Source organism: Falco naumanni, chromosome 4 (assembly GCF_017639655.2).
Source record: "Falco naumanni isolate bFalNau1 chromosome 4, bFalNau1.pat, whole genome shotgun sequence".
NCBI classification, from domain to species: Eukaryota; Metazoa; Chordata; class Aves; order Falconiformes; family Falconidae; genus Falco; species Falco naumanni.
Window position 1 is genome coordinate 20,309,127 of NC_054057.1, and position 11,569 is coordinate 20,320,695.

Sequence of the window (11,569 nt, forward strand, 5' to 3'; positions counted from 1 at the left end):
TCCAAGGACTCCTTTTTAAACAGTGAATTTGTTTTTCCTTGGTATGCCTGCAGTTAGCATGCAATGAGTAGGGTTTTTTTCTTGTCTGGTTTTTTTGTTTGTTTTTGGTTTTGTTGTGTTTTTTTTTTTTTGCCATTGGCTCCTGTCTTCCACTGTTTGATGTTAATAGGAAGACCTGTAATTAATCTGTTCCAACATAAGGCAGAAGACAGGACACTGTAAAAGGGAAAGCTTTGTGTCATTCAGGTGCTACCAAATTGAAAATCGGAATACAGAATTAAATCCTGGCAAGCCAACATAACCCACTGGCTCCACTTCAGTGATTACACCACACCCACACTGCGACAGAGGTTTAAGTTTGCTACAAATAATGATTTAGAAATTCTGAGTCACAAGACTTAAGTCTGTCCAAACACAGGTCTGGCTATGGCAGTGTCAGAGGCCTCTAAGGTTTGTTGGTGGTATGCCAGGCAGCAAATAGATTCTTCAGCTGCCCTGCAGTAGATGCTGCAGGAAGCAGGTGAAAACTTCAAAGCCAATGCAGTAGTGCTACAGTTACAGCTCCACAACCCTGCCAGCACTGCAGGAAGTCACTGGGCAATCTAGCTTCAGTGGTAACAAAAGCTGACACATACGCAGACCTGTAAAATGAGATCTCAGATCTCGCTGTAGCTAGTTACCTGGCTGAAGGAGGAGGACCTGGACTTTACTTCACAGTCTGTTAATATGCTGTTTGTACTTCACAGCCTTTCTGAAGCATGACAATTTTACCCACTGGAATATTAAATACAGTTGTGAACTAGTTGACTTAAGATGTAGTCCATAAAACATCCATGCTGCTGAGTGAAGAAAAAGCCAAGTAGAAGATTTAGTAGTACTGTCGGAGTAGAGTGTGCCACATAGAACATTATCCAAGAAGTATATCTAGAGCACTAGAACATTCATACATCCTACTTTAAGCATTGGTGTGGATACATAGCATGGGTAGCTACAAGCAATTAGTTTAAAATAGCATTTGTTTTCAAAGAGCTGACTAAACACTCCTACTGCTACTCCCTCACATCCTGGGAGCTAGCATCACCAGGCCCTGAACTGCTTCTTACATCTGGGTAGAAAGCACACTGACTATGCAAAACCTGTAAAAGAACAGCTAGCACAATCTTGGGAGTCCCTGTGAAATACTAGCCATTCTCAAAGATGAGAGTGCCACCTAACCATGAGGTCATGAACATCCCTTTATCAGACAAGCTGCAAAAGACAAACAGTTAAGTCTGTCAAGCAGAACTCAATCCCAAAGCTGCACTTGAGTTCAGGGAAAAGGACAAGAAGCCTTACCTAAGAGATCTCAGTTGTAGCTAAGGGTTACTCTTACTTAGATCATCACTTAGTCTTCAAGTTGATATTCTACCACTTGTTCTCATCAGAATAAAGCCTGTCCCCCTCTAAAAGCAGCATATTCCTGCATTAGATATCCAAGAACAGCAGTCCTATATTTTCCAGAGTATTAAAAAGCACCGTGCTTGAAGTAATTCCCTCCCTCATTCTATTCTTCGAGGTTCTGATGCAACAGAGGTTTTGCGCAGCACAAAAGCAAAATAAGAATTTGTATTCCTGATTTTCTCACAGTGCTTAGGGTAGAGAGGAAATAAAAACCTGGCATCACAAAGTTAAAGTGGATCTTTTTCCCTAACAGCTTAGGGCAGAGGCTATAATTACAGTAGCTCTTTAACAAGAAAGCAAGCAAGTGCTATTAAAAATAATGGAAAGATGGAGGATCAGGATCAGTTGGGTAGGGAAGCCTGAATACTCCTCACTGAGGAAAAACAACAAAACCTCAGTTACAGGTCAGACTAGTAGGCTGTAGGCACAAAACTTGAATGCAGTTACAGGAAATACTGATTTTATTCATGTAGGTTACTCTAGGGCACAGACAGAATAAGAATGTTGCAAGAGGAGGCAGAAGGCAAGTCCTGTCTGTCCATTCCCCCCCATCCTTTGTTAAAGAAAAATTGGTGGGGTTTTTCATTTGGTTGGTTTAGGTTTTCTACCTTTTTCATTCACACTATCACTTCACTGGGGAGTCATCCAAGAATGGCAGTATCATGTTTATTCTCAGCTGGTGATACCAGCTTTCATGGACATGAAAAAAATAATAAATCAATCACACATTTGAGCTGTCCACATCATATACATTAGTATTTCCATTATTAATAAGATAACTCAGCAGAAAGCTGATTTTATCATCTTAGTTCTATAAAGCAGTGAGTTGCCAAGGACAGTATCAACTGTAATAGAAGGCATCAAGTAAGATACCAGGGAACAGAGTATACCACTATTGTAAAGCCTTCTATTTCACCTTCAAAGTCCATCTCTCCAGGTCAGAGTGTCTATGGAGGAACTTAGAGAAGTCCCCACAGAAAAAGGGGAGGAGGGAGAAGCATCACATCACTATGCTTTAGTTTTAGTCCTCAGTCATGCATTTGAAGAGAGTAATATCTGAGGAACTGCCTTGAAACTTCAAGTCAGTACTTGATACAGTTAACTATATTCCTGTACACTTTGACAAAAACAAATCCAGCCAACAGAGGAGAGTATTGTACTTATGTCCACATCATATACACAAACTGACCACAAGGTGCAGAGCTTAAGAACAAGGCAGCAGTAAATGTTATGCTAGGATAGTATCGATGTACATACAAACCTATCATAAGCTTTTTTTGCTTCTGTGTATAGACAGAATACAATAAGTCCCAGAGTGCAATTCTATTAAATTTATTATTTAAATAGTGGATGTGCTAGTTGTAAAAAAGTGACTTTAGTGTTAAATACTTAATTCCATGTTAATAGTTTCCTCAGTCTTTACTGTGCTACTTTTTACCTTTGAAGAGTACACAGCAACTTACAAAATATACAAGAAAGTAACAATAAAGTTTTGGATTTATGCAGACCTCATACATTTCCCCTGCTTCTCCTGTCCCAGTATTTGCAATTATCTTCTTTTATAGATGGACTTTCTGGTTCCAGACCCTAAAGAGGAGGGGAAAAAAAAAGTATGCATTCTCTCTCCAAATAATAGACGCCAGTTTGCTTCTAAAGAAAGACTAGGTATCAGTGATTGCCTTTTCCTGTTGCAGGAGACGACACTGATGGCTGATATTAGACCTATGTATTCAACTTCCCAGCAAGGACAAATTCTGCAGGAATGGCACTGGACTTCAGAACATCCCAGTATAATAGATAGAAAAAGAGTTCCACGTGAAACTTGTATGCATCCAAGAAACACCAACTATTTTGGGGCTAATATAAGTGGTATTTTGGCATTACACAAGTTTCCTGGAGGCTTTTACTAAAATACATCAGCAATTAAAGGTCTAACACTGATGTTCAAGTAATCTGACTCCAGGACTGATGCCAATTTTGACTAGTAAGATACTTCGGTCTAAGTTTTTGTTTCCAACCTTGCAAATACATGGAAGCATAATCCTCTGTTTAATATATGAGAAAGAATATATAAAGTAAAAACAGTCTTTAACTCCTCTATTTCCTGACTGAACATTCAGGTTCGCTTTACTATGCCAGCTTTTTGTTTTCCAGGAGGAACTCTGGTCTTGTAGGTAGCTTCTTGTATGTACTGACCCTTTTCAGTTTATAACCTTTTCAGACTCTCCCACAAATGCAAAGCCATATTTGTTACTGAACCTACTTAATGTGATTTTCCCCTCCATTGTTTTTCTCATCTTCCTCCAAAGTAGCAAGAAGTTCCTACTCCACAAGGTTGAAGTTATTAAGAATTATCTATATGCATTTGTGTTGTAACAAATTACAGTATTTTAGCTGAGACAGACCTGTAGCTTAAAAAAAAATAAATATATACTGCAAAGTGACACAGGACCCAATATTTTAAAAAGTTAGTAGAACAGTTTGAAGAGCAACTAGACTAAAATAGTGGGGTTTGGGTTCCCCACCCCTGCCTCCTTCCCTTAAATAGTAAGAAGGAACCTAACCCGCTCAAACCTACAACTGTATTCATAGTAATGTAAGTGTTAAAAAAAAAAGCTTGCTTTTTTCCTCATCTTGTCTGCATACATAGCATTTGCTATTATCTCACAAGCTTCCAATATCCTTGCAGTTCAAACTGAGACCCATTATTCCTTGAGACAGAAATGAAAGAAACACTTTAACATTTTTGTAGCTTGTTGCTGTATACCAACCTTTACATACACTGCTTTTAGGCATCTCCCACACTTCTTCTGCCTCACATCTCATGTCTCTGCGTTTTGAGGGTGGCTTGCCTATTCTTTTCTTCTTTGGTTTGACCAAAGGTGGGCACCCTGAAAAGCAAGGTACAACTGATGTTATTTCTCCAAAGCATAGTCTTAAAGCAAATTTAAGCTTGGCTTTCCCCAGCTGGTCTGTAGTGTTCCTCTTTCTCTCTTCCCTCTATGTGCCCATTTTAGCGGCAGATAAAAGTGACACTGCGTATGTCAAGCAACACTTATGCCTACAATATTTAATCACTGTCTAACCATAGTTCTGGATGCATTGTATTTTGGGTCATAACCTGGATAGGTATGAACATGGCAAAAAAAGAACCCAGTGAGAGCTTGATAATTCTATTCTAGTTCACTTTTCAAGTGTTCAGGACTAGTTGATAGCTGTCAAAGGGACCTAAGTCACCCACTGTCTTCAGACCTGTTAATTTATGCACCACAGGTACACAGTTCAAGAAGTCAAATTTAGAATATTATATTACTGCTAAAGCAACATATCTTGTCTAGCCATACAGCCTTACTTGTGGGGCACTTAAGTTTAACATTAACTTGAAGAAACCAGTCCTAAGATAAGCAACGTTGAAAAAGGGGGTAATTTTTACTAGCACTTCTGAGGCATCCATTGACATGAACAGCATTCGGAAGCAGCTTATTCCTACTTTCTAATACTGAATGTGATAGCTTCTTCAGACTACACAGGCTGGAAAAGGAGTAAGAGAAAGTAGGGAGCAACATGTATGCCAAACATCCTCAGTATGCTGCACAATCTATCACTAAGAGATATGCTGAAATTTAAAGGTAACAAAATTATAACTTATTTTCATGAATTGTTGTAAGGAGCTAAGAACAATGCTGCTAAAGTAATTTTTTTCAACTTTTATAGAGAAGGCTAGCGTCAAAAAAACACCCCACAACTTTTTGAAGAAGTCTGTAGATAGAAAGGTTAGAAAGCCTCCAACGCAGGAGGCAAATCCCAAACCCCAACATGTTCAAGCAGGAAAGCAAGGCAGAGGGACAACTAAGGAATACACTCTAAAGAAAAGTCTATTGGGCTGTCTATACAGGAAACCTATTGTATACTATCACCGAACTGAAGAGAAGCAAGTCATCAGGCTGTTCTGAAGATAACTTGACACTCTGTTGATAGACTGAGCCTGTGATACTCAAAAGTATGTGACCCAGGAGAGTAGCAATACCTGAACTACAGCAAATTCTAGAGTTGTTCCAACAGCACTTACACTGAGAAATAACCTTGAAGAGCATCTAGAAACAGAGCTGAACTCCAAGTAGACCTTAATTGTAAGCAGAAACTATTCTGCTTTTGGAGGAAAGGTAGATATGGAAAGAATCTAACCTTTTACTTTGATTTGTTCATCTTTTTCTGAACCACATCAAGATGATTTGCACTCAGATATCCTTTAGCAGTAGCAGGGCAGCTGTTGATCCCTGCTAGTTTTTCTGAACTTTGGCCTACGTAGCTATCACACATGATTTCATGAGTGTTCTGCTCATCAGGATTAGGAACTACCAATGCTTCTCTTGAGCGCGTATGCAGTATCTGAGTGAAGAATTAATACTGCAGTTTATGGCAGTAACAACTTCATACAAATTAAAGCTTTGCTTGGCCCCATCAAAGCATTTGATGCTTTGATTTCCCATGGGACCTTTAAAAAAAAAAAGTAGCTATAATGCATCCTTATTCACATGTTTGAGGAGAATATAATTATACCACAAGATGTGCTGACTGACAGGCATTTCATCAATATTAGAGCCATGAAAATTAGTTTTATTATCTTCAAATTTTATCCAAGTATCACAAGCTTGCTGTTTTGTATCATATCCTTTTGAATGTTCCTCAAGAACCACATTGAGGAAATACGTTGTACCTTGTTCTTTGCTCTTGGCTGGGAGCGAGGGACTACCATGTATTTGGCTGGTAAATTTGGGTTTAGCACCTCTTCTAATCCAATACTCTTCAGCTGGTATCCCCACACTCTCCCTTAACAGCCTTCCTAATAAAAAGAGGTTGATTTAAGGTCAGCATTTGATTTTGCTAATATGTCATTATATTGTTTGATCCACAAGTCAGAAGGTAAAGCTAGCTACTGAATCTAATTGTAATAGTCTATTAAAAAGAAAAACATTTTTCTGATGACCATACTTGATGAAAGCTACAAGCTGCTTTAAGTCTACAAATTTTGTAGAAGGAAAATGAAGTTAAGAACACCAAGCCTGTTATTAGAAGCAGATCACCTCATTTTAGGTGCCTCACAAGACTTCACTAAACAGCAGCCACTTACTGAAGTGCCCACATAACCAGTTATGAACCCTCGCTGATAATTCTGTGTATTCTCAGTTCAGATGAATCCAATTTCTACCAATATTTCTACCCCGAGTAAATAAAATGTTCTTTTTCAGGTCAAATTTAACAGTTTCACACTGATTTTATGAAAAAACAGCAAAGCTTTTTGTTGCTAACAGTAAAAGAACAGCAGCCACAGTAAAAAAAGATAAATGGTTGACTCCTGCAAAGAGAAATTACACAGGGTACAGCCACCAGATTATAATGATTTAATCCTCTTTAATCCACCTAACATGGGCCTGTGATGGGAGCATCAGAATTTTGTATAAGTTTAAATACAAAGTTTCCAAGATAATATTAAATAATGGTAAATGCATAGTTCAAACGGCCTTAACCTTTTCAAATTCATGATTTTCCACTCATGTCAGAAAGTTAAGTATACCAAATCCAACTCAGGGGATTTCTCTGCTGGTTGTGAAGATGCAGAATCTTCATGCAATAAGTAAAATATTGCAGCAAACCCCTTATGCCTCAGAAAAAAAAAATTCTATAGTACTTCTGGCTGTAAGCCAAATGTCAAGCTACAACATTCTCCCATCTTCCCACTGGTTCAAACTACAATTTGCAGCTGCAATTAGGCATTCTTTGTGTGTTCTGTTAAGCAGCACTTAGTCCTCAGCAACTAGCTTACCTTCCAAGAGTTTCTGTAGTGTTTGCTGGTGTTCAGGTCCTCCTCTTCTTGCTGTAGACCTCTTTCTTCCATAATACCCATAGTCACTGTATATGACTTCATCTTGTTCTTTCTCCTTTGTCTTGTAAACTACACCAATGTTTTTACCGAGCCCACTCCTAGTTTTTATTTTCTTTTGAGCCGGCCAGCTAATCAATTGAGCTGGTATAGCATTTTCAGGTGGTTTCCAAAGCACCCTCTGACCAACTTGGTAGAAACTTCCTTTACTAGGCATCAAGATTCCATATTGAGTGGCTTCTTGAAAGAAATACTCAGTTTCATCTGTGGCATCATCTTCCTCATCCGCTCCATCTTCATCCTCCTCTTCTCCCTTCACAGAGTGTTCTTCAGAGTCCTCAACTTCTGACAAACTCTTAGATGCTTTTTTCTTGAGAGAATTGACTTTTTTCCAACTAGGTGATCTAGGAAGGGTTCCCAGCTTTCTGCCTTTACTGGAAGCCTCTTTAATCTTCACGGTTGAAGAGTTTTTGACATCTTGGTCATTCAAGCTGTTCATCTGCTCCCTTACTACTACTTCTTCTTCATTAAGGGACCCACCACTTTTAATTTTCTCTTTCTCTAAGCCTTCTGTACTTTTCTGGAAAGTATACATGCTTTTCTGAAGCACATAGTCAGGGACAAAATAAGACACTGGGGCATTATCAGTTGATGAGCCTTCCTCTCTAGAGGACATGTCATCAGAAGAAAGACTGAGTACACTTTGACGTTTCCTTTGTGGCAAACAAACATCGTAGTTGTAGTTTGTATTTGTACCATCCAAACAACCCAGCAAACTGTTAGAGGGAACATAATTCTCAGTTGATTCGTCACACCAAATACTTTTATCTGTTTGACTTTCGTTGGTTGTGTTGTGGCTTAGATTCAGCTTTTTCTGCTGGAAACTCAAGTCACTCATTACCTCCATACCAGATGGAAGTAGTCCTGTTTGTTGAACAAAGCTGGGCTCTTCTCGAGAAGCTTTTGAGCTTGTAGGTTTTTTAGAGCTAGATTTCTTAGCTACTACCACATCCTGTCTTACCACTGGTTGATCTATGCCAACAGGTCTTGCCAACTCTGCAATTTGCATTGCCATGGTTTCACCTGGGGGGGATTTTGCCCGCTGACTTGCATTTGCCTGCTTTTTTGCATCCAGCTTCACTTCATTATTTTGGACCTCTTTTTCTTGTACAGTTTCAACACCCTGTTTTGAGGAGAGAACAGCTTTTCTCTCATCCAAGGAAGCTCCTGTCACCATTTTCTCCCCTTCATGAGGGCCATATACCATTCCTTCACATGAGCTAACAGAAAATAAGTCACGCTGCACTATATTCTCTGGGACTGATTTACCACTTGCCACATCATACAAAGGGATCGTTTCTTTAAAGGACTTCCACAGCTGAATAGCTGGAGATCCATTTCCATATTCTATCCTCACTTCTTCCTTCTCAAAGGCATAGCTTCCAGTAGGAAGATTTCTATACTGCGTAGAGCTCGAAGGGCTCTTGTTATGAAACTCTCTGTCCACTGCAATGGAAGATCCAGATGAATCTTGTTTCTCTGAAGTACTTTCAGTCTCTGTACCTATACCAGAAGAAACACAGGCCATATTTCCTGCATCACAACCTTTTGTTTCTATATGGATATCTTGATGCTTTTTTTGCTTGTTTTCAGGCTGTCTAGGATCAGTCTGTGTTTCTTTTGTCTCCATTTTTTTCCCAGAGGTACTATAGTGTCTAAATCTTGTTGCATGATAAAACATAGGGGAAGGTGGGGGAGCATTAAAATAAGGCCTCCTGCTAGTTCTTGCATGCATTGGATGTTGTGGAACAAAAAATCCAGGGTACTCATGGAGCGCAACAGAATAAAATGGAAAATATGGATTTCCACTTCGGAAGCCTAGAGATTGGGGATAAAAAAAAAGACAAATATATCTTCTTCTTGAAATGAGTAATTTGATTAATGTTTGCTTGCATACACAGGAATAGCAAAAAGATCAGACTCATAGGTAGAGCAAGACACTACCTGTCAATGCTTGGAAGCATGTTTGGTGCAGAAACCCAGACAGAGTTGCTTGTTATGGAGCAGCTTATCTAGACAGCTAGAATTTAGCTAGAGCTTTGTTCCTTGGAACGTACACCAATTAGCTTTCTGTACTTTTCTTGCTGTTCTATGGATTGTCTTTGAAAAAGATAGCTCCAGATAGAAGCTGACATAGGTATACCATTTACAAAATCAATTTAACAATATTGTTTGTGTGTGGATTCTTAAGTTTATATTTATCCATACCAATAATACAAGCATGCATATATGGAACTCACATATACACACACATTAATTGTTAGGCATATTCTAGAGCTCTGTATCTGTAGGATAACCATTACTTAATATTTTGCTTAGTTTCCATTCCCCAGAAACAGATACTACTTTCCAGCACACGAGCTACATATTTAACTAATGCTTCATAAATCGGATTTTTGACAACTAAAACATTACATCAACTCTACTTTAAGCACTTGAGAAGCTTTTTAGCACAGATACGCATCTGTGTCATCAAACAAAAGCAAAGCTACCACAGACAGCTGTCGTGTGCCTTACCTGGAGCAGGTACACAGTACGGACTGTATGCATGGCTGAAGTACCACGGACTTGGTAAAGGCTGTTGTGCTGTTGGCTGTGCATAAAAAAAGGGTCTTGTGTTGTTTGTGGAATATGATCCACTTTCTGAAGTTGGGGCAGTACTCATTTTTTAAACACTGAAAGAAATAAATTATAAGATTAACCACTTCAAAAACTGTGACTTAATGATTTTTATGCTCTGTCAGAATTCAGCACACATTCCTCTCCCAGCCCAATGAAAGCAGTTTTCATTTTTCTGGAAAGTCTTCTTTCCATAAGAAAACTACTATCTTCCAAGCAGAAAGTAGAAAACTGACATTACTACCAAGGTCAAAGATTTTAGTTCTTTGCTAAGCAAGCTTTTATATGCACCTTTCAATATTAGTACTTCAAGCCAATCTTATAAGACATTTTAGAGCCACAGGACCAGTAACTTTAATGTAGTCTTATATGCACACATCCATATAAGCAGTATTCCAGCCAATCAGAAACTAGCCTTTAATTAGCCTTGAGCAAGAGACCTCAAGAATAAAGAGGGACCAATAGAAGGCTTTATGCAGTTAGAAGCTTAACACGTTGTGAAGAAAACACTCCTTAATGCCAACACATGTAGTATTAGAGCTCTATTAATTCAGGATTTGTACCTTGTAATATACTTAACAATAACAGCTAACATAAATGAAATATTTCAGTGACACCATGCTTCCTATGCTTAAACTAAATGATAGTTAACAGCAAAAAAGAAAAAGAAAAAAGCACAAAGTCCTTATGCATAAGTCTACATTCAAAGCCATACAAAATTCACAAGACAGAACTTCCTCCCCCACTCACCTATTTCCTCAATTAACTAATACACTAAGTTCAGCCCATTCCAACCCATACAAGCAATACAGCCCTATCACATGTATTTTATAAGCAAGAATAAATTAGAGGATGCAGAAGACCCAGTGACTACGGAAAAAAAAAATAAGGCAGTTCAGCAATTTGGAGAACTTAAGCACTTCAAAGCTACAAGAAAAAAAAAAAAAACAACAAAAAAAGGACTAAATCAAAGACCTGTTACAAACTAGCACACAGCTCAGCCTAGAGTTTCAGAAAGCTTTTGGGAACACTAGAACCCTCTTCAGCTTCCATCTAGAATGGCCCATCCCTCTCTTGTAAGCCCCAAAAAGCCTACAGGCTCCTCTCACCTTCCTAGGCCAAAGCTCCCAGAATTATTTTGGCTTTTGAGAAAGAGAGAATAACGTAGTGGAAAAAAAAAACACCAAAAAACCCCTACAAAAAATAAGCTACTCCCACCCCCTTAGAGCCCCTCAAAACCAAGGTCCATCCTGCTACTGCTCACTGTCTTTATGGCAGAGAGCTGCTGCTTTTCCACTCCCCCTGCCACCTGAGGCTCATTTAGCGGTAACGAAGGGGCCTTTTGCTGGTAATGTGGGGGAGGGAGCATCAAAACGTGAGGCTGGGAACAGTGGTAAAAGCCTTCAGCTGGTGTACAGAAAGCTAGCTGTCAAATCGCGCAGACATTTAACTGCAAACCGAAGTGAATCCAGAATTTCCTATTGTAACGTTGGAACTTATATTTTTAAAATAAGGGAGACTGTGGGGAAATATTACCGTTCTTCTGCTTGTAAGTACTGTTAAACATGC

At 38.9% G+C, this 11,569-nt stretch overlaps 1 protein-coding gene across 1 annotated transcript; it reads right to left on the minus strand.

The window, feature by feature from the left end:
- Positions 1–3,835: 3,835 nt before the first annotated feature.
- LOC121087951 lies at positions 3,836–10,064 on the minus strand. Its single transcript, XM_040593495.1, has 3 exons — positions 9,899–10,064; positions 7,265–9,199; positions 3,836–4,331 (listed from the first exon to the last, which is right to left on the minus strand). The coding sequence occupies exons 1-3, from the start codon at positions 10,044–10,046 to the stop codon at positions 4,105–4,107; spliced, it is 2,310 nt and encodes a 769-aa protein (XP_040449429.1). The 5' UTR covers positions 10,047–10,064; the 3' UTR covers positions 3,836–4,104.
- Between the last annotated feature and the right edge of the window lie 1,505 nt (positions 10,065–11,569).